The sequence below is a fragment of the Vanellus vanellus genome (genome assembly GCF_965231255.1).
Source record: "Vanellus vanellus genome assembly, chromosome: 4".
NCBI lineage: Eukaryota > Metazoa > Chordata > Aves > Charadriiformes > Charadriidae > Vanellus > Vanellus vanellus.
The window spans coordinates 68,335,344-68,359,600 of record NC_138909.1 but is presented as its reverse complement, the minus strand read 5'-3'; the positions used below and the strand labels follow the sequence as shown (position 1 = coordinate 68,359,600).

General features: G+C 39.5%; 1 protein-coding gene across 1 annotated transcript in view; it reads right to left on the bottom strand.

Annotated features, from left to right (window-relative positions):
* Nucleotides 1-4,901: 4,901 nt before the first annotated feature.
* Nucleotides 4,902-24,257, bottom strand: part of NWD2 (NACHT and WD repeat domain containing 2) — a gene marked incomplete at both ends in the record, with an annotated part of 59,579 nt that continues 40,223 nt past the window's right edge. The window contains 4 exons of the mRNA XM_082482808.1: nt 4,902-8,837; nt 10,403-10,992; nt 11,297-11,441; nt 14,131-14,334. Coding sequence (XP_082338934.1) covers nt 4,902-8,837; nt 10,403-10,992; nt 11,297-11,441; nt 14,131-14,334 — 4,875 coding nt within the window. The remainder of the gene's footprint in view (nt 8,838-10,402; nt 10,993-11,296; nt 11,442-14,130; nt 14,335-24,257) is intronic.

The following is a 24,257-nucleotide window of genomic DNA, read 5'->3' as shown; positions in this document are numbered from 1 at the left end:
TGGACCGATTGTTCCTTCATCTCTCCCCTTCCAGGTGTGCATATTTCACTTTAAATAGAATAGATCTGAATAGATCTATTTTAGTCTAGAAGCTTTCTCACATGCACTGAAATGTGTGTGGAACCAGATCTGTGGTATGAAAGCAGGGAGATGATTTTATTTATCTCTGTTATATGCTACGTAAAAGTAAGACGCGTGCTGGTGTGGCAGTATTGTGTGGTGAAAGCTGTGACAGCGGGAACATGTGAAAGTGCCTTAAATCTGCTTTTGTACATTCCCTGCCGAGGCTGGAGGGGGGCCCAGTGTGCTGCCAAAAGGGCAGGCGCTGCAGGTGGAGAGTGTACCATGGCTGGGAATACAGCCGGGGCTTTGCCGAGTTGGCATGGGAGCATCACCTACCTTGGCAAGCAGGAGCAGCGTGTGCCTGGGATGACAGGGGAGCAGAGGCAGGGAGAAGAGCTTGCTAGGGGCAGATTTTACCAGTCACTTTGGGAACCACTTGTGATTTTAAGAGCATGTTCTGCTGGACTGGACACCTTGGGAGAACATTCCCTCACTCTCTTCTGGTTATTGGCCTGTGTTTTCAAGTGATTTTAGCACTGCATACCTGGTCCTTGATAGTGAAATTCCCTTTTTCACAGAAGGATGGTGGTGCAAACTGCCCCTGCTGAAGAAGCACATGATAAAATGCCTCATCCTGCCCTGGGAAGGATTGTGATGACTATTGCTTCAGCCTTTGACCTCCCTGTTGAAATTAAGAATTCAGACTATGATTTAGACGCACACTGAGATTGTCACTTCACCTCAAATAAGTCAGGGGACTACCTCCAAAATGCCAGGAATGATGTTCAGTGACCAGGCTGGAAACCATGGGAAAAAAATGTAGCTCATTACTCTCCCTGCAGCAATGTGGTGTTCCAGCAAGAGATACTGAGTAACATCTTTAACAGGGCACAAGAACTTTGAAGTAGGTTGCATTTGTATCATAAATGCTTGATAGTGATTCTTAGTAAGAAAACCTTGATAACCAAAACTATTCAAAGGCTGTAGTCCACATTTGGATGATCACATAATCAATTTTATGGTTACATAAAAAGATGTGTTAAAAAGTTAGATGGTTTTGGTTTTATAATTAGAAGAAATAAAAATAGATTTCAGGATTCTGTCCTTTTGCAGTCTTAACATTTATGTTAAAAAAGGTATTTTTTAATCCTTAATCAACAAAATAAAACAATGCTGATAATTGCTAATAGCCTAGTGGTAATGACCCAAAGGACCTATTTTATGATGTATCTTACAGACAGACATAAGAAGTTTTTGACAAAGGGCAAAATCTCAAGATTTTAAGCTGATGTGGAGCTGAAATAGTCTCCCCTGCACATGGATACCATTTTAGCGATGGATTTTTGCTTTAAATTCCCTAGATAGCTAAATATAATGCTAGATAGCTAAAACTTCTGTTTCCATAGGTCTATGTACAGGTCTTGAGTATGCAGCATGGAGAAACCAGGGCTGGGGAACCACTGAAACCAGAATGCCTTCTGAATGCCTTTTCCAGGCTACATGTTAACTCAGATTTTGATGTTATCTGATAATAATGTGAAAAAAGTCAAATGGCCACAGGCCATATGAAATGAAGTCACGGGCCGTGCATTCCCCAGCTGTGGTACAAAGGAAATGACTGATAAAAATATTTTTTTGAGCTGACCTCTGGCTTACCTTTGTCTGCCAAAGAATTTCCGGCTAATTCCCCTCCAAAGCTTTCTTGCAGCTACAGCCTATTCCTAGAATCTTCTGTGTCAGAAAATATGTACCCTATCTGAGCCTGTTTATTGATGCACTTTAGATAGATACAGAATAAGTGCAAGCTTTGTTCTAAATATGCAAATAGTACTCCTTAAAAGAAAGTAAATTGCCCTATTCCTATGTAGGGATAGAACAGCACTTGGCATTTGGATGACTTATTAGAGAAACTACTTTGTCCCTGTATCACTGCATAGACATACTTGGGGACAGATTTGTGAGGGGCTATGGAGCGCTCACTCTTGCAGTAGCAAGTATTTGGACACGGAGTGGCCTAATGCCATTCAGAAACCTGTGTCTGCTGCTTAGGCTCAGTGTGAGGAGTCTGACCCCTGAGAAATAGATTCAGAAAGCTGGAAAGCTGAATGAGATAGTTTGTATATTAAGACACAGATTAACTATGAGGAGGGACAGGACTTAAACAGCATTCTTCAATGAGATTAGAAATCCAATACTTGGCTGAAGGTCTTAAGTGGATTAGGAGTCATGTTCACATTCATCTTTCTCACTGTTTTACAATTAAGAAAAATAGTGGTGCTGCCCCACTGTTGCTGTTCTTGGTTTGAACGTAAAAGACTAAGGTTCAAAGCAGGACAAGAACACCTGTGCCCTTTAATATACATCATCACTGCTTTCATGTGTCAGCCTATTGCTTTGACCAACTAGGCAAGGCCTAAAATCAATTCCCTCTTTGACCTGAGGTGAAGGGAAGATTGCTCTCACTTTTAGGCTGGTCCTCTGTTTTGTTGGGGATCTCCTGCCCAAAGAAGCTGTGCCACTGTGCAGAAGACCACAAAGTTCATTGAGCCAGAAAACAAGAGGAGCAAGTCTGGGTACTCTATCCATAAGCCTCTCAGCTGAGCTGGGACTAGCTGGGTTCTGGTAGTGCTTCCCCAAAAGAAAGAACATTTCTCCATTTCTGTGTTTTGCTTTATTTCTATGTTATACTCCTTTACTACTCAAAATTAACCACTGTCCTGCCAGAGAGGAGATGCGTTTTCACTCTTCCAAGATAACGAATTCCAACACTATGCAGGTTATGCACAAGGAGTTCAAGGCTGAAATGCGTGAATCATGCCCAGTGTTTGAAAGAAGGTGGAAGTCACTCACCTTCAGGACAGGATCCCGGGAGGCGTGGATCCCACAGCCCCTTCCTGTAGCTCCAAAGGTCTGAAGGGGAGTGGGATTTCAGGTGCTCCCCTCTTTTCTGAGCTTTTTACTGGGTAGGTTACACAGGCCTTCATGTCTGTTGACTTGCACACTGGCAGTATGCAATCTAGTCATAAGCAGCATCTAAGCATGGATTTTTTTGGTGCCCCTCTGCCAGAGTGAAACTTCACTAAAATTAAGGGTCACACACTAGTCCGTTTCCTTAGTTTATTAGTACAAACAATGCATACACAAGACTGTATATTGTTTGAAGACTGCAATAGATTTCTAATTTAACAACTCTGTAACAAAATTTAACTAAATTTGACATTTATGAAAATATAAATCTCTGATTGGGTAGATTTTCCCAACAATACAAAGTTTACATAAAAACATTCAATATGATCTATTAGTTGCAAACAAGTTAGGAAAAATCATTCAAGTCACTTAATATACTATATTGGCTTGTACACAGAACATTCACACACTACATTAAGTTCTAGCTTAGCATTCATTTCTTGGAATTTTGTGGCATGGAGTTCTGATCTTAAAAATAAAATTGTTTTGTTTAAATAATTTGAAAAAATTTCCACTGGTGTGTCAACTTTAAGATAAGTAAGGAGGGAAAGATCTTCTTATCCTTTCAGATGTTGTCCAGTATTTTATTTTACTTGGGCGAAATGTAATGTTTTAAAGCATTTGTCATTATTTCACCATTTCTGCCTTGTGACTTGTAAAACTGTACAAAAGGCTCAGAACAGTTCTAAAGCAGAAAGTGAAGCTTGTAAGTATGTGGAAGTAAGAAAACCCCATTATAAATTGGACCGGTAAAGAACCTTTGGACAGCCTTTACATTTAGTGGATTATTTTAGCACATATACAAGCAGTCCCAGAGTGTTTGGTCATCTGATCTGTATTTGTGATGGGAAAGAACAGAAACAATAGTAAGGCAAATGTTACCAAGATTAATACATGACATGTCTGAAAACCGTTAATTAAGATTACTTTGGGGACATAGAAGATACTTCAGACTCTCTTACAACAAAATGGATAGCAACCTCTTAACATAAAGAAATTAATGTGTTTAACTGTTCATCTGAAACACCCTTTCTCTTGGAAAGTTTTCATTACAACCTGTACTATACACACTGTGAAGACGAAAAAATTCCCCAAACCAAAAATAAAACCCCAAACCATGTATTCCTTTTATGACCTAGGTTTTTATCATTTTTATCACAAAACAGAAACCTGAAATCCCTGCATGCAATTAAAAACAATAATCTTTCAGTCCATTCATTGAGGTGAACAAATACTTATCAGCTCACATGTTGACATGTTTGCAGCTGACTGGCACCTAGTCTTTTCAACCCAAAGATTAATCCCAATTAAAAAAAAAAAAAACAAACAAAAAAGTAGGTATTTTTTAAATGATGATGGAATGTATCAAGTGTTTCAGGTTGGCAGGTGACATCTTGTCATTGCACCATCAAGCAGAAAACACATATTTTTGCAAGTGAGTATAAAGTTGGCTGTTAGCTATAGACCCATCTAGGTGACTTGGTATATAAAATAGTGGTCTGATTCTTCTCACTGATCATGTGGAGCTTTAGTTGCATTAAAACAGTTTGTCAATCCCAGATAAGATCACCTAACTTCTGTAATAGCATAACAATTTTTATAGTATTGCTAGAAATTTTTAATCAAGGCCCTGGTGAAATCCTGGACTGAACCTTGTATTCCAAAATTTAAAAAACCCTGCAGCCCATTTGCTTTATGTTTGCTTTTTTTTGTTTACATAAATGTAAGAATATTTGTCAAGGAAAAAACAGCTGGTCTGCCCTCTGCTGTTTCTATCTGTCTTCCAAGAAATGCACTGATTTTTACGTGAATTCAGAAGACAAATCTATGCATGTATACTATGATTCGGATAAGCTAGTCCAGATGGTTACTCAGTTGTCAGCAGCAAAGCTGTGTCCTCTGCAATCTATGGCTGAGCACACTTTCTCATAGCAATAGTTGTGTTTTTTGGTTGGTGTTGCTTCACTCACCTCAGGCTCTATAACTGTAATGGGGCTGTCCCTTGCAAATACTTCCGTTGATTCCCTCCAAATGCAGTCTGCAGTCACTTTGAAGCTATAATTGTGACATTTTGGCCTAATCACTTGTGTTGTGTTGTTGAAAATCTGTCGGCTGTTTGAAGTAGCAATTTTGATTTTCAGTGCAGCGTCGACTCGATCCACTACAGTGTAAGTACCTATACTTCCGTCATCAAATCCAATAATTATATTTAAATGTCTCTGTGAGAGTGCAAGAAAAGTGGGAGTTTTATAAAGAGAACAGGCACCAATGTTTTTGCCATCCGCCAGTCTCATTACTATTAAACTAGAGACCGCACCATTGTCATCATCTTCTTCACTGCGAAAACAGATGTATACAAGATAGCGGCCATCCCGAGACAGCCTCTGCCGCCAGATGACACCTGGAGCATGAACCACACGAAGTTTTCCGCTGTATAAATCAAGCACATTGATGTTCTCATCACCACGGGTTATAATTCCGAGTTTCCCATTTGGGGATATTTCAAAGTCTTCCAAATTTTTTAAGAAATTGGTAGGCAATTGTACGCGTCTGCAGATGACTTCCTCTGTTAGGCTCCAAATGTTCACAGTTTCAGTAGATGTTATAAATACTATAATATCTGGGCAGTCTGGTATCAGCTTAATGTCCACAATGCTTGCACCATCATCACAGGAAAACTTCTTGGTTATACTGCCTGTCCAGAGACTCACTGCCAACACTTTATTCTTCGCCATTCCGACTACGAATGTATTTGCAGTTGTTATAAATGCGTTCTGTAAGGCAACTAAAATATTGCAAACCCGATGTCCTGTAGCCAGTCGCCAAACTCTGGATGCGTTTTGCTCACAGAGAGAGACTACAAATTGATCGTTATGAGTAATCATTAACTCTGAGATTCTTTGTCCATTAATGCGAAAGATATTTTCACCACTAACAGTGTGCCATACATACTGGCTGCATTTATCATCTGATGTAACCATTATTTCTCCAGAAGAGGTCAGCACACAGTTTTCAACAATACCTTCGTGCTTGAACACGGCTTCAATAAATCCAGTGCTGAAGTTCCACTTATGGACAGAATCTGATCCATCCAATGTGTATATTAATTCACCCCTGGCCGGCAACACCAGTCTTTGGATAGGCTTGCCAGATTTGTCAATATTGGACATAGCAGTTATGATGTCTATATCCCAAATAGAAAGGACACCACTGGTAGATAAGGATAGCAGCATGTTATGATGATTTGATTTAATTAGCCTGACTATAGTTCCTGAGATTTCCTGTAAGCTTGCCATACACTGTCCCGTATCTCTTCTCCAAACAAAAATGGCTGAGGTATTTTCCATTGAAGCAATTATACAGTTGCCATTTTTGGACAACACGGCAGATATAAAGCGCTCATTGTGTTTAGCTCTAAACTTTTCAGCCACCTTCCACACATGAGTGTCAAGAAGTTCAATGCTGAGAGCCTTACAAATTAAAATTGCACTTTGGTCTTCAGAAAGCTCTATGCTGACAACTTCACTGTCTTCTCTCCTGCAGTCAAAGTCATCCGTAAGCTGGGGATTCGCAATTTCCTCCGTATTCCAAACAGAGAGGCTACCCTCGTTGTCCACCATCACCATTTCTTGGGCTGTGTCCAGAATGAGAAGGAATTTCACAAATCCACTGGAAAATTCAGAGGTTACGGTGGCCAGCTTCTCTCCACTGCCCAAGTGAAAAATGGTGGCGGTGTTTAAATACTGTCCGCAGAACGCATAAACTCCATCTGGAGAACACTGCACACAGGTCACTTCGTACCAGCAGTGGAAGTGATAGAGAGGCCAACCGTAAAGCAGATCTATTACAGTAACGTCTTTGCTGGCCTCCAGCCAAGCAAGCGCATGGTTGACTGATAACGTAAATCCATTTATAAAACTGGAGCCCCCCCCCATTCCACAATGTTTTGATCCCTTAATTTCCACCTCAGATAGAAGACAGGAATTTATGTTATCGTATATCAAAAGAGTGTTTTTTGTTGTAGCCACTACCAGATACTTCTCATCACTAGTCAGCTTCATGCCTAAGATAACAGATGGAGATGTTGTGATCTGCCTTAGTAACTGGCGGGTCTCTACATCCCAAGTGCTGATGGAGCCATTTTCTAAAGCAGCAATAATTGTGCTGGGATTAAAAGTAGGCAAAATCTCGGTGATGTGCATGCAGCTGGATGACAGTGGCAGACGCTCGGGGCTGTAAGTCACATCCATGGAGGAATGCAAAGGGACGATAGAGCAGTACTTGGGTCCGTCCTTGTCACATTCTAAGAGGAGATGTCTGAGTTTGGGCAGTGAACTTACTACTGGGAGAAGCCTCTGCTGCAATTCAGCGGAGAGCGAACCTGGGTATTTTACTACTTTGAACTTTATACTGCGGAGGGTACTGGCCAGAAATTTCAGCTCCTTTTCTTGCGAGTAGGTGTAAGCCAGTTCTATGTCAGAAAGAGCTTTATCAAACTGCCCTATTCTGATCATGGTGTACAGCCAGCTGAAGTTCATAATGACTCCATACAGAAGATCATCTGTTCTTCCACATCTTGTCAAGTGATGAATAAGCTCTGTCATTTTTCTGTGATTGATGAAAAAGATATCAGGCTCTAATGGATTACACTGAAAGACCCATGGTTGATCAGGTGCCTGCCTGTCAAAAGCAGTCTGGTCCATGCAGTGCTTTTCATCCTCGTTCAGGCCTCTGCTGTCACGGTCAGGACAACCATTCAGATATTGGTCAGTGCTGTAAAAAGGTTTTCTTCGTCCACCTGACCAAACACCAAGGAAATACTCTGCCATGACTGTGTGCATTTCATGTAAATCTTCTTCATTGTGCAGGTACAATTTCTGGGCAATTAGTTGCAAGTGCCTATTTGCCCAAAGAAGCAGCGTTACATTTTTCACCTGTCGCTCTATCAAGTACCCCTGTAAGCCCTCCTTAAGCCTTGCAATGTATATATATGGAATTCTCAGTGGGTTACTTTCTCTGACACTCTCACTCAGTTCGTACATAACACTGTTGTCAAGGGCTAAAATATCTTCCAGTTCCATTTCACTCAGGCCAGATTTGGACATAGTGATGTAGCCAAGTGCTCTTGACAATAGTCTTGATCCACACTTGTTTTCCAGTGACCAAAACAACTGCTCTATGCTTTCATGGACAGTGACACAGAGGGAGGACTCATCTACGTCTTTGTGAGATCTCCAGTTCCTGACCTCTCTGAAGGTTAAGTTCACAAACATAGGCAGTGTGCACTTGGAGAATGCTTCATTGACGTAGATTTGTTGCCCTGATGTTACTTTTCTTTTAACTCGCAGCAGCTGATGTTTCAGTACTTGGCTACACATCTTTCTGTCCCTTGCGGTCAATTCAATGTAGTTGTCTTCTTCATGAATAAGGCACCTCAGTTTTTGCAGGATCCCATGCTTGTTTGGCAGTGTTGACAAAATTATCCGTACTGAACGGGGAAGGTGAATGGGAAGCCACCAGAGCTTCCTACCGTCATCACTATCTGTTAGCTGTTCTAGGGCATCAAATATGATCACCAGCGGCCTATGGAATGAAGACTCATTCAAGAGATTGATGAACAAGTCCCGAAGGTCGTGAATCTTTTTTGGGTAACTTTGTACAAGGCAATGATAGTTGACTGCTAATTGCTCACAAATGCTTTGAAGTATATTCTTCAGATCTGTACTTGTTTCAGTGGATCCCAGAAATCTTATAACTACCACTGGGTCAGAATCTGGTCCCATCTCTTCTTGTAGCCAGGAGTAGGCCTAGAATATAGAGCATAATTTAGTTAGTATGTAAATGAAGCACAGTAACAGTTTATAAGTAGTGATTGCCTATATATAAATAAACATTTTTAAATGTTACTGGTTGAATGGAAATGCTCTTGCTGGCAGAGTTAAAGGCTGTTTTGATTTACGTGCATGGGATGAAATTTATATGATACGTTATCTTTGTTTAGCACAGCTAATATCCCAAAACACTAAGACCCTTACATTTAAGGGGACATGAGTAGAATGAAGTCCATAAATCCCAGGGATCTCTTTGCAAAATCTGTGTCTCAGTTCTGAAAGTCAGTAGAAAGATTCTTTTATTAACAAACTTACTCAGGCACTAAGCAATGTCATCCTTGGCCAGGCAGACCAGCTTGCGACCTAAGCTTGTTTAACATTGGTTCCCAGCTGAGTGCATGCCCTGATGGTTTTGGAGGACAGGGATGAGAGTACAGGATTACCCTTTACTAGCAGGTTACCTTAGTTCCTGGATCACAGAAGTTTGCTCTGTTTTGGTGTGCCTGTGATTCTTTCACATTGCCACAAGGGGTAAAAAGTATCTCTTGCTGTTTTTTTGGTTAACATACTCTAAGTAAGTGAGGAATGTGGATTTAAATCCTCTCAGTCTGTGCAGGCTAGCACACTCAGTTCTCTTACTTTCTAAGTCTTTTCACCTCACTTTAAGTTTTTCCAGAATATTTTAAAAGAAAAGTGTAACCAGAGTCTCTAGGTTAAGTTATGTACTCAGATCTGAAATGAGATCTTGAGTTGCAAATCCAAATTTCATGTAGGCAACTAATGTGAATCTATAGGAAGTCACATTTGGGAAAGATACAGGATTTTAAACGTTATTGTTGCCTTCTCCATTTCCTTCTGGCTGATATGGCTGTTTCCCAGCCCACTGTGTGAGCGCCCTGCAGGGAACTCAAAGTTGTGAATCCCAGTTGGAGAATTAGGCTTAGGGATGCCCACTCAGTCTTCTTCCGCATCTGGTTCTGCCTTGCAAGTGTTTCACTCATCTCCCTGTTGTACTTGACTCAATGAATTAAACAGCATATGTCAGATAAATAAGTACAGGTATTTTTGCAGGTTTTTACAGATAGATTTGTAGCAAGTGTATCAGACTAACTCTGGAGTAATTTCTGATGAGAACATAAGATGGCATGACTTGGAAAGACATGTTGTATTTGTGAGTAAGACTAAAACCAGCATATGATGTTTAGATGGTTCCAGATTCACAGGACCTCAGTGGAACAAGAACAAAAGAGATCCTTCTAAAATACACGTTGTTAATTAAAAAATATATTGATTCCTCTTAGGTTTTTAAGACCTCTGTTAAAGTATTTTTGTTTTGGCTAAGCATATGATACAGACAAATTATTATTGGAACGTAAGTCTTTTTCTGAATATGTATACAATAATATGTAGAATATACTTTTAATTATTTTTATTTTGTATGTTGAGGGCTGATCTATTGACAAAAGGAAGAATGCAAACTAAGATGGCCTTTACACACTAATGCTCCTAACATCACCATATTATGTGAAGAATTTATTTACCTTCTTCGCCACTTCGGCTAATAAAAGAGTCTTCCCTGTGCATGGTCCTCCATATATGATAAGAGGGTTAATGTGTCCTATTTTGCTAGGTAGAATGTACTTGTGAACTATGTTTAATGCCTCACATCTATATTCATAAAACGTGGAGTATGTTTTACACAGTGATGAGTGTTGAAGAACTTCATCGTACAGCAAGTCTGTCTCCGTGTCAAAATTCTGCTGGACTGTTGCTTGGATTATATCGATCATGTCTTCATAGAACTGTTTACCAAGTCCTTCAATGTAATGGTTCTCCACTTCTTGGGAGTAGCCCAGTTTCATGTCACAGTGAGTGACAGATGTGTACACTCTCAGATTGGACGATGCCACGATGGTAGGAATGAATTCATCCCTGAGCTTGATCAGTTTCTCATGGGCTTCGGGATCTCGTAGAAACTTCCCAGCTGTATGTACCACATCCATGTATTTTCCCATCTCTGGAATTTTAACGAAACGCTCAATGTTGGCAATTTTCCGAATGTAGCAAACACACTTCTTTAGGAAAGCTGGTGTTTGTTTACCCAAGGCAAAATCAAGTTCATCTTCAATAGCTGAGGATGAAATGAGAACACAGAGTCTCTGTTATCTTTTCTTTATAAACAGTTCAAGAACATCCCCCACCCCCAACATGCAGACTCTTAAATGATTGCATCTGTTTTCTGTGAAAAACAGAAAAAGCACAGAAAAATCACTGGGTGCTTTCATATCGGTTTTGGTTTCAAGCAAGCGCAATTAACATCTTTTTTCTCTTCAATTATATGAGAAATGCCAACAGATACATGTTTTCATGTTTGTGGAAAGGTTGATAGAAAAGAAGATAAACGAATATATAGAAAAAGTTAGACTGAACTTTACCAGAGGAAAGATATCTCTTTGCTTGGCTGTGTTTCATTTTCCCTTTCTCATACAGCAATTTCACAGCAGTCTTAAAAATCTTCTTAATCTCTTCTGATATATCTTGCCATTTGTTCTCATTCATAGAGCTCGAAGAAGATTCCATCTTTTAAAAATATCCATAGTTAGACAGTAGCTGTAATATACACATCTACAACTTCAGAAAGTAAAAGTCTAATATTCAAGGTCATATATAACATGGTAACAGAGAAACACATACATTAAAAATAAATAAATGAGTTAACCTTTTTATACTGCAGATAATCATAATGTATTCCATTTTAGAATTATAAAAGTCAGCTGCTTTGAGTATTTTCTGAATTCCTTCTGTAGGCAGCTAATTTTCAAGAATAAGACCAATAACACCTTTAGAGAAAGAGGGTTTTGAGAACCAAGCCTAAAATAATGATAATAAAGCAGCAGTAATACTGCTGCTTTATTATTGCTCCTTTAATGAGAAGTAATAATAATAGTAACAGTAATAATAATTTAAGCTTGGATCTCAAAACTGAAAATGAGGTTCCTGGTACCTGTAATTAAGCACCTCATATTAGCTACCATATTTGAAAAATACGGGATTAGATCTGACATTACTTTCATTCATTCATTGCTATAGTAACAGTAATCTTGCTTTCATCAGAGAGGGACTCTAATACAAATTCACTAATCCTTTCAGATGGTATCTCGCAGATGCCACGATGGAGGTTTCTCTAAGGTAGCTGGTAGTCACTGCTGCATTACTTACTGCAGGTGAAGTGTCTAAGGAATATCCAGTTTTCGTGGAGGGTGTAACTGGAAAAAGAACAGCCTCCAGGATAAGCTCCCTAGCAACTCTTTCTTGACATGTTCAGAGCTCTGTATCTTTTATTACGTTCTGTAAGTTTATGACATGTAACTCTATGTTAGCTCTAAGTTATGAACATCTTTTTACTTACTCCTGTGTATCAGGAGCTTGAGAAAAGGTACGAAGTTTTAATAACAGAAAAGCCAGGCTTTATTCAAAGGGATACTGTGGGCATTAGCAAAACAATGCAAAGTTACAAAACTTGCTTCCTCCCTTGTGATCAATACTACAGGATTAGCCATATTATACTGTCTTCAGCTCATTAAAACTCTTTCCCTGTCTATGCTTTTCAGTTTTCAATGTTTTTCCATACAACAGAGAAAACATTACGTTACACAATAAGTGAATGCAGTATAATGGTTTTATTTCATTCTCTTGTATAATACGGTATGCACTCAAAATGAAGTGTATACTCTGTTAAAGACTTCATTTTTTGTACCCTGAAATCTGTCCTTGGGTATGTAGGATGTGTAGGAGGGTAGAAATGAGCCCTGGGTAATATAGAATCATAGAATCATAGAATTAGTGAGGTTGGAAGGGACCTTTAAGAACATCAAGTCCAACCATTAACCTACCCTGATAAAAACACCACCACTTCTAAACCATGTCCCTAAGCACCTCATCTACCCTTTTCTTAAACACCTCCAGGGATGGTGAATCCACCACCTCTCTGGGCAGCCTATTCCAATGTTTAATAACCCTTTCAGTGAAAAAATGCTTCCTAATATCCAATCTAAACCTGCCCTGACATAACTTGAACCCGTTTCCTCTTGTCCTATCACTTGTCACCAGGGAGAAGAGGTCAGCTCCCATCTCTCTAAAACCTCCTTTCAGGTAGTTGTAGAGGGTGATAAGGTCTCTCCTCAGCCTCCTCTTCTCCAGGCTAAACAACCCCAGATCCCTCAGTCGTTCCTCATAAGGTTTGTCCTCCAGACCCTTCACCAGCTTTGTAGCCCTTCTCTGGACACGCTCCAACACCTCAATGTCCTTCTTGTAGTGAGGGGCCCAAAACTGAACACAGTACTTGAGGTGAGGCCTCACCAGTGCCGAGTACAGGGGGATGATTACTTCCCCAGTCCGGCTCACCACACTATTCCTGATGCAGGCTAGGATGGTGTTGGCCTTCTTGGCTGCCTGGGCACACTGCTGGCTCATGCTCAGCCGGCTGTCCACCAACACCCCCAGGTCCTTTTCTGCCAGGCAGCTTTCGAGCCACTCCGCCCCCAGTCTGTAGCGCTGATTATTGATAAAGATATTAAAGAGAATGGGCCCCAGCACTGATCCCTGGGGGACACCACTCGTGACTGGACACCAACTGGATTTAACTCCATTTACCACCACCCTCTGGTTACGGCCATCCAGCCAGTTTTTTACCCAGCGAAGCCAGTTTTTTACCCAGCGATATAGTTTTTTATAATTAACAGTATTAAAAAATCTTTTGTTAGAATACATTTAATAAGTTAAAAGTATGAGACCTGACTCAGGGCAGCACTAAGCACTTGTTTGACTGTTAAAGAGCTTTCTTGTATGGGGATAGAAAGGAAAATGTGTATTTCCTCTGCAAATCCTGTTCATTGAAATCTAGCAAAAGCACAATGCCAGGGCGGGAGAGCCTGAGCTCTCTCTATTCCAACATCAGGGAAGGGAAGGGAAGGAAAATCTGTACAACTGTCCCAGTAGCCCCAACAGGTCATGAATGACTACAAGCCACTTGCTCTAGCTGTTATCAGAGAGCGCATCAACACAGCAGTCATGACTCGTCGTGTCCCTTGGTGTTTCGCAGCTCCTTCCTTCACCACATATGGGAAAGGAGCATCACAGCACCAGTTGCCCAGGTGTGAACAGGGCTGTGGAAGCTAATTCAGAGACAGCAGGAAGTGCCTGGCCCTGGGGACTGCCCGCCACTGTAACTGGTAGAGAAGAATTTGGTAAGGAGGTGACTGTGACTTACTGTATTCTGGTAGTTCTTCAGCATTTCAGCTTTTGGTCTGAGGTAATACGCTGGTGGCACTGCGTTCTCATCCCTGCAGTACCACTCTTCTAAAATCCTTGTCTCTAGCTTGGCCTCTACAGCAGCATCCAGGATCATTTCAAATTCTGCTGACTCAACTTCCCCTGGTATTCGGATGTTCCCGTATTTCTCTCCCAATAGACCCTGTGTATTCGCAAGAAAGCAGGGATTAAATTTTGCTTTTTAGTTATGCAAAAACCCTCCTCAGGATCTGAATTTTACAAAAATCAATGTGGCAATTGTTTAATGATTTTGAAATTACTAGGAAGGGAAACTGACACAGTGTAAGATGAATTACTGTTAAGGGTACCGTACTGAGCTGCATCCTACTATGATGGCTTGGTATGATGGACTGTCTTTCTTAATATTAACTGGTAATAAAAATACAAAGGCATTCACATGAAGAAATTAAAAGATACCAAACATACTTTCTTAGCACAGTATTTACTCGTGTATTATTGATTCCCATTAGTCACAGGTTGGCATTAATCTCACATGCAAAAGTGAATGTGGAAATCCTTTTCTCTGGACTCTGGATAAGGATGCATCTCTGGATTCTTTACCTCTTGGCTTTATTCTTAGTTTCCACAGTAATGGAACAGAAGATTTTATTTTCTGATTGATGAAAATTCAAAAATTCACATGATGTTATGTACAGCTCATATTGGTATTATTGAAAATGTACCAGCAATACCAAGGATCAATGTTGCAGAACCACAAGCTGCTTTGCTGTCTCATATTCCCTTGTTGGAAAAATATCCAATGTCTTTGCCCCAGTAGCTGTCCACTGAATGAATGGTGGGGCAACGGAAAACAGTTTTGATCAAATACCAAATAGAAATTGAAATTTTATAATTTAAATGCGCATACTTGGTATACAGGCAAAGATTTGTGGAAATCAGTTCTTAAACTGTGGCACAGGAGATTTTTCACCTTCAAAACTGAGGATTAAAATATTGGTTGGGATGCTCTGGGTACATTTGTTTGAATTTATTTCCATAAGTTGCTGTCCATAAATATTTTACAAAAAAAAAAAAAAAAAAAGACTGGGAAAAACTTTATAGAAGATAGAGTTGCAGGACACTTGCATTCTTTTGACCAAATTTTTCAAATTTGCGATCATCAGCTTATTTCTGCATTCAAATCTTGGTCCACAGAAATCAGTGAGAACTCTCACTTCCTTTAAAGTAACATTTTTTATTTCTTTCCTCATTTAAATGTATTCAGTAAAGATTTCAGTTAATGAGGAGTACTTAATGTGGAGAGGAACCAACAGTATCAGCATCTTGATTTGAATCAGAAAGATCTTTTAGTAAAGTAATGCTAATGGAAACACAGTTACCCTAAAAATGTAAATGACCTTGTTTGTAAATAATAAAAATCTGAATATTCATTCTTTTTAAAGCACTCATCATAATGAGAAGCTGTTTTCAGCTTTTCCAGCTGTAACTAATCCCTGAAAATCAATAACTGATGATGATGAAGCCTGCTTCACTGATTATAAAAGCATGAAGCTGCAGACCCCTTTTCTGAAACCAGTTGTGTTGGCAGAAGGTACTCAAGCGGCTCATCATACGAGATGCTGTCACCTCAGAGCAAAGACGGCACAGCAGTGCATGTGAACACTTCCTAGCCTCTTTCAGGCAAAACCGCCTTGGTAAGCTCAGACCACGGTTCGCATTGTGTGAACCAATATCTGGCTGTTTTTTGCCTGGAGCAGATGAGGAAGAGCTCACATGAACTACAGTACTGGCTCTGATGGCCAGCGGTTGGCATCCTCAACAGAGGAGTAGTGACAAAGAGCCAGTGGACAGGAACAAGTCAGTGTCTGTCCACTGCTTAGGAGAAATGGAGGAATGTAGGAAATGTGATAGTTCATATAGTCCATGTTTCAGTCTCTGACAAGTCCCAGCACTCAAATCCTTCAAGAAGCTGCTCCAATAGAGAGGCATTAGGTGAAATATGGGTTTGCCCAGCTGCCCATTCATATCCCACAGTAGCTTCATTCAGAGTAAACATCAAGGAGTCAGGAGAAAGGAATAAATATGTTCAGTATCTAGAATTAAATAATAATAATTTTAATGAAATGATCCAGCATTTTTATGATGTGAATTTATTTTTTCGATGTGATCGTTCTAACTAGTAACTGCCCTCATAGAAGGAGCTACGTTGCTTCACAAAATGAGATAACTGGGAAAAATTTCTAAGTTTTTACTGCTCTAATCTATTCAGAGCCCTATAATTTTGGAATTCTGAAGCTGCAGAGGTTAAACAAAATATAATACTTTTTTTCTTCTTTATTCAAGTGAGGTTAATAACTCATATCATGCTGAATTGCACACCTTTGCACATTCAGATTGATGTAGAAATCTCATAAGTTTCTCTCAGAGGAGCTTTGCTATGCAAATTTTGCAATTACCTTGTATAGCAATTATTACTTGCAATTCATTAGGCTACACTTTTTCTGAATCTAAGTCCAGTGGTTTCAATAAACTGTTACCCAAGCAAAGATCAATAGCTGGGCCCTTCATTAACAATACTAAAATGTCAACATTAAAATGTCTGGTCTTAATGTACTGCATTTAATCAACTAAATTTGTTTTGGAATTATTCTGTGTACTTTTCTGCTTCTCTGGTACAGTTTGTACTCTTCTCTCTTCACTGTACTGTAGGTAAATAACAAAAGGCAGTACTTTAAAATGAAAAGGAGGATGTTTTTTTCTTGTATCTTATCCGTCATTGCAACAGACATTATGTAAATAATGCTATATTAGGGATCATCCTCCTGGCTACTAGAGCGAAACACAGTAAAAAGGAACTTGGATGTGATCAGAATATTAGAATCACTGTGGATGAATGTATCATGAGCTTTTAAATAAAACGGAGGCCTATGCAAATTCTATTTGAAAGCCTTCACATTTTTTTAAAATCAAATGTTAAACAGTAGAGGACATATATTTATCATGGTGTACCTTGGTGCTATAGATGGAATTGCTAATATTTTGCTAGAAGTCTAGTATTAGTTGAGGGAAGAATAGACACACATAGAAGAGGAATCACACAGATGAAAGAGTGTCCCCCATTTGGGATGATAGCAGTGAGTACCCATAACACTTAATAAACAACAAAATAAGCCTTGTATCCTTTTGCTTTGAGGTATTTCTCCTCTTCTTGTTTGGTTGTGGTTTATGGAAAAGTTTTAAGGTTAATCTTAAAAGATGACACATGCATAGTGCTACGAAGGAAAGGAATGAGGAAGTGTGGAGGAAAGAGAATTCTGAGCGAATATACATTGCAATGCAAGGTGAAAACTAGGTCTAGCTTGTTATCATTGACATCTGGTGTTTAGGAGAGCCTGAAGCTAACAGCTGTACCAAGAAAGGAACACATCAGTTGAACATTGTGTAAGGATCTAAATGTGCTAAAATACTTAGTTTTAGGACATAAAAAGTGGACCATGGCAAAAAAAAGGAAGCTGCAAAGGCATGACAGCACCCCACTGCCACATATTTTTTTCCCTGAGGGAACAGCAGGCAGCACGGTGCCAACCAGTCTTCTGTAACTGTACCCCCTGCACACCAGAAAGCTACTGTAGGGATTGCGGTAGATGTCCTTCAGACAAGCTGCATATGTTGGCCAGGCTCAGAGCACACCTCTGAAACTTGGTGGTGTTTAACTCAGGAATACTGCTTCACGTGGCTGCTGTAAGCAAAAACTCCATGGGTTAGCCAAAATTTGGGCCTTTCTGCAATCAAAGCAAAGTTAAGGAGCAGCTGAAGAGAGAGTCTGAGGACACCTGTGGCACCTACTTGGTGAATGTGTGCATTTAGAAAGGCAATTAAATGAGTTAAGTCTTTGATGTTCTAATATAGTAGAATTGACAAGTAAACAGAAATAGAAATAGGAACAGGATAGGGAATAAAAAGAACAACACTGGAATGAAGAATGGACTTGATTACACAAGTAATCGTAAATACTGTGCTGAGCAGGTCTATCATTTAGAGCAGAACAATCCCAGGCACTGCACTGCAACTGTGCTCCTCTTAGTGCCCCAAAAGAAGTTAGCTGAGGTTCTGGTATTAGTACCTACTCTGCGTAGCCATTTTAAAAATGTTCTGGTAAAAAATTTATGTGGTAGAAAGCTCTTCATGGAGTCATTCCTGTGCTTTCCGATAACTCCAGACTAGCCTCGACCTACAGCCCAGTCAACACAGGCTATTTAAATGAGGTATTGAAACACAGATACTTTTCATTTTTCTGGAGAGAACAAAAGTAACTGACATTGTTTTTCCAAAGGATTGCTACACCACACCCTGATGCTGGAAGCAGGAGGCATGCTGAGTAAATGCAGCTGTTCTCTACTGAGAGACTGATGTTCCAATGCTGGGTTACATCACGTAAACACACCAGGTTCCTGCGGAAGAGTTCTTCACCTAAACACACCTTCCCCCAGCTGTGCTGCATGTTTGCCATTAACCACGGTCACTAGTTTAAAAAAAAAAAGACTGAGGACTATAAACAGACTATATGTGTTTGCTGAACTGTTCATAAACTATTTGGTTGTAAGGCTACATGACAGCCTTAGGATAGGTGTATTTGCATGCACAGGCTGTGAAAACTTAATCTTCCCATGTTTAGACACAGAGGTGAGGCTTGGAAATATCTCTGTCTAGCTGGTACCAGGGAATAGCCACCTCCCCTCCACTCTTTTGGTGTCGTTATGGTTAACTTTATATCTGGCTGTATAAGTGTAGTCCATCAGGGTACCACAAAAACACTCAAACCTTTAGAGGCCTAAATGAGAAGCTCTGAATTGCACTTTTCCTCTGGGGGCTTCAGTGCCTGAACTGCATCCATGCCACAGGCTTGCAGCAGCCTCTGGAAATATCTGCCTCCCCCCCCCGCCCATTCCCTATATATTCAAGTAAATGCAAACTTCTTCATAGAAAAATGAAGAAAAATGAACAACAGAATTGAAAGAAAATGTAATTTCTCACAATATTCATGTTGTTTCATACTAAGTCTGTATATTAGAATACTGTTATTTCAGACCTTTATGAAAAATATCACAGTACTCTACAGTAATAACCTAAAACTTCAATTTGTGATAACAACATTGCAGCATTTTGATGATTATTATAAGAAATTATTTTTAAAGGGAACAGTAATGTTTACACTATGTTCAGTACCAAGAGACAGTTTTATATGCAGACTCGTGAATCAAAATCTCCCACCTGATGAGTCATTTTCCTTTAATAGTAAAAAAACAAATTAAAGATTCATTAGATTGAAGGTGATTGAACTGTTTAAAGCTACCAGGCTGGCGAACATGTATAAATCCCACAGCAACCATTTGTATCTAACAATACTTTATAGAATTAACACAGAGCAACCTCAGCAGTAGTCTTGTTAGCTTTGTTGAGCCTGAGGCTGAAGTAACTATTAAATGAAGATTAAAAAATTACCATTTAGATCCAGATGGGAAATATTTTTTCCCTCTGTTCTTCTTGGTGTGGAAAGATATTCAAATAATAGGCACAGTCACAACAATGACCATAAAGATGAAACTAACCAGATTTGGATTTGATCTCGATATGGTGGGATTCACAGTGCATTTCATGTAATTAGTTCATACATCATCACTACGGTGTTCATGAATGCTAATACCATACCTTTTATTAATATAGAACAAGTTGAAATTTTAGATATATTTAATTCCAACTAAGATATTTATTGGTAATTTTAATAAAAACAAGCTGTGAATTAACAGCAAGTTATAGATATTACTGATTGGTTTCATTAATCTGCTTGTTTTTCTTTTTAAATTATGTGTTAGCATCTGCAAACCGAGTCATTTGAAAAGTCAGATTTGTAATGTTTTGTGAAGTGATTTCAGATACTTGTCAACTTAAGAGCAACATTTTTTTTTGCTGTTTTGCCAGCACAGAAAGCTTCAGATTCATTGAAAATACAGTTTTTGAGCTGGTGAATGATCTGATCAAATGATCTTTTGCTGATCTTCATGGGATCAGTCCTACCACTTTTCCTTCTTGCTCTTTGTGAAGTTTCACGTGTGACACTCAATCACATACATATGTCCTCTCTGCCTCTTCCCAGAGCAGTCTTGGATTGCCAACTTTTTGAAGAATAAGCATTCAAATAATTGTCTTTGAAGGAATTAAATCTAAACACAATATTTTTTAACCTAAGATACCTCTGTGTATCCAGATCTAAGCACCTCTTAAACAATTTGTTTTTGCAAGATCCATGAGGGATTAGGAAGTATTATTGTCCCCATTCAACACAGGAGTAGGTGCAGGGAATTAAAACTGGGCAGAGATTCAGAGCTGTGACAGGTATGCAGTGGTTAGCTATAACTGGGTAGTGGAAGTTGTTCCTTATTATCAGCCCTGTCCTTCTTACAGAAACTGCTCATGACTAAAGGAGGAAAGCCTTGCCCAGCCATGAATTAGGTCTTGAGTGACTCACATTTCAGCCCGCTAGATTAATATAAACTTAAACTGAGATCACTTATCCAAAGTAGAACGGCTCCTTTAGGAGAAAGAGAGTATCTCACATTATTGAAGATGCTCTGGGTTCATGCTCTGGGCTGAACATTTCCTGCAGGCACCCAACATTAGCATTCAGGTGCCTCTGAGATGCACCAAGTGGTTCTTCAGCAGCTGCTTGACTTGTAGGGACTTAAATGCTGTTAAAATCCCTTGGGATGTTACGTTCATCTGTTGTCAAGGGTTGGGAAATGCTGCTCCCACTGATGTCCTGGAGGTTTCCTACCATCCTCAAGGGAACTGTGGATTGCAGCCTGATAGAAACTTGTGCCATGCCTCACCAGGAGGCCTCAGGCAGAAAACCGATGAGGAGCAGGCTGTAGCTAGTGGGTCATAATCTAAAGCAAGGCAGGTAATGAGGGAGCTCACCCACGGAGCAAGAGGCCTGTTTCAAAATCTCTCCTGAACTGGAAGAAGGACAAGTCTGTGGTCACCAGGTATGTACGCTGCTCATCAGGCTTCTGGGCATCAGTGATGGGGTAACAGCAGCGTGTCAAAGCTCCTGCTAGCGCAGCTCATCTCTGGATATGAAATCACATAGCTTTGTATAAGTAACTGAATACTAATCGTAGCAGGAACATGAACCTTATCTTTCCACAGTTTGCATGAGTGCCCTAATCAAGGGCTACAAAGTCAGTCCTCTGGACCCCTGTCCCTTCCTGTGGTCACTTGCTCTTCACTGCCTTCTGTGAATTCTGGGGATAGAGATTGAACTCCCTGCTTCCTCAGCCTGTGCTTCTAGGCTTCCCTCCTCTTGTAGTTAAATCTTTCTTATGAAAAAAAAAAAACCAAACTTTTTTCCTCTTCAAAGCCATACATTTCAGTCAAATAGCCCTTTTACTCAGAGAAATGTGTTATTTTGCCTTACTGCTTGCTGTGATGTTAATATATCTATTAGCTGATTAAAAGTATGTAACTCAGTAATAGATCAGACTGCTATACGCAACACACAAACATACAAGTGAAAGATTGGCATATCTGTTTAATTTCAGTTTTGAAAGACCTCGAATTTCTTATAAATGTTTTGTCTAAAAAGTATATTTATTATAATCAGATGCTAATATCCATCAAGTTATTTCAATTGATATATACATATGTTTGAATTGAAGACAGAATCACTTCAGCATAACTACAAGAAATGCTCCATTGTCTTCAAACCTTATTTTTATATGTATACTGGCTACATTCTATGTCCTGTCTAACACAGGATGTGGTAACACAGTCCATCTGCATGTGCAAACCTGCAAAGGATGCACTTTCAGGTCAGGGAAGGTACGCAGAATTTGTAACATGAAGGTGTATTTACTCTCCTGGTCTGCAGAAATGTCGTCTTAACTGACATAACCAAATATATAGGTAAATCACATCTTCAAAATCTGGAACAAATGGTCAGGATACCAATTTTTAAGGACCTTTTATTTAACATCCCATTCAAAGGAATTTAGTACAACTACAGGTCTTTTTGGATTGTTGCCAGTAGATTATATTGTAACAGTACCCTATAGAAATTATTTATGGGATATAAGATGTCCAAGCGCACCCAGAGACATCTGGGGGGGGGGAGAGGGGTGGGGGGAGAAGCAACAAAATAACAGGATTAGCTGGAATCTTGTTTCAGAGACATAAATATGATTTGAATTGAAATTGAGAATTTGCTACGAGAAACAAACAGAAAATAATGTCCTTTTTTTTTTTATTATTATTCCTTAAGGCAACAATAGCCAATTCTTCTCAAATTCAAAGCAAAAATGCTAACAGCTAAACAACAGTGAATCATCTGAACTGAAACTAGAAAAGTATATTTACTTAAATTTATTGGTAATGCACTAATGATTTCAGTAAGAAGAAAAACAAATATATGAATTAATTTAAAATCTCAATGGAGTATATATGTTAACCGCTCGTTAGGGTAAACTCCAAGCCATTAAACTGAACTGAAGTGAACTGAAACCAAGATGGAGAAGGCTGTAATGGGGCTCTTCATCTCCACCAAGTTTTAGGAAGCTAGAGTTCCAGAGTAGCTGGTGTCAAAGAGATGTTTTGAAAATAGCTGCTTCTACTCCCTTTTTTCCCTTCTAGCTGCAATGCGGTACGGTGTGAGGGCCACCTCATACATGCACAGAGAGAATATTCTTCAATTAAATACATTTGACTGCTTTCCTTACCTATTCATGTAGTAGTGATCAAAGGACAAAAGTTATGTTGCGTTGGAATTAAACGTCCCCAAAAAACTGCCATTAGAAATCAAAAATATGGAAAAAAGGCCAAAAAAGTTGTAACCTGTGATTTCTAGGATGTACAGGTCAAAGTGCCTTCAGAACAGCATTTTTCTTCTACTGCCTACAGTTGTAAGGCAGTGCAACTTAGCAGACAGAACATCAGAGCTGGTGCAGAACTCTTAAATCTTCTTTCCACTTTTGCTTCATCCCAGTATGGAAACTGGTAGCTTCCTGATGCTTTTGCCAATGCCTCAGATTGCCTATCTATCTATAATATGAGGCTAATGATAGCTTGCAAAATAAGCATTTCTATTTTGAGTCTTAATATGCAAAGGATCTTGTGTAGTTATGTATCATCAGGGATGGGACTGTTGCTTTACATTGTTTGTCCTGTTTAGCTTTTAAGGGAAAAATGATACCATAGAGCAGTATCATACATTTTAATTTGATTTTTCTCCATACCTAGGTTATAATAATAGTGTCCATACCTCAATCCTTTGGTTGAAGCTTATGGGTAAATAAATTTAGTTTTAGAACTTCAGCTGACTGTACAAATTTTAAATTGAAATTATTGAAGTGAGTAGAAAACTGAAGGCATAATAAAGACATTTCTGTGCTGAGAAATAGATTTTTTTTTCCACCTGCCTGGATATGCATTTATATTCCTTGGCTTGAGAGATGTTGCTGTGCATTGTTTCACAGAGCCATGCCCTAATTTCTATCTTCCTTTTTTCCCTGGAGGTGCTCCAGAAGTGCACTGGGGGGGCTATAGGTATTTCAGAAACTTGAGATGGGTATTGGTTTTGGTTCCATGAAGAACAAAAAAGGGCTGTTAAACTACCTTGTAAGAAAATTGACTGGAATCGGGACTGGAAGGACAAGGTGCAAGTGCTGAAGTTTTTTGCTGTGAGTAATGTTCTTGACAAGCTGCAAGAAGAAAATGATGGTGGAGTTACCTGATGCTTAACCTGTCTTTCAGAAAATTAAAGAGAGCAGCTGAATCCAGCTGTAAATGAAACAATTCCCTCAACTCTGAACTTCACCCACAGTGCAATATTTTTAAATCTCCAAGCTTTTCCCTAGTGGTAGGGAGATATGAAACCATGATGAGTAATTTCTCAGGACATAGTGGGTAGGAGCTAACAGTCCACCATGCACAGGGAATGTGCTTCCTCAGAAGAAATTCATGACCTGCTTCCCTGATCCACTTTGCTTCATCAGGACTCTCTCCTGGCTGTGAAAGTATCAACGGTCTTCTTCCTCCACACTCTTTCTCCTG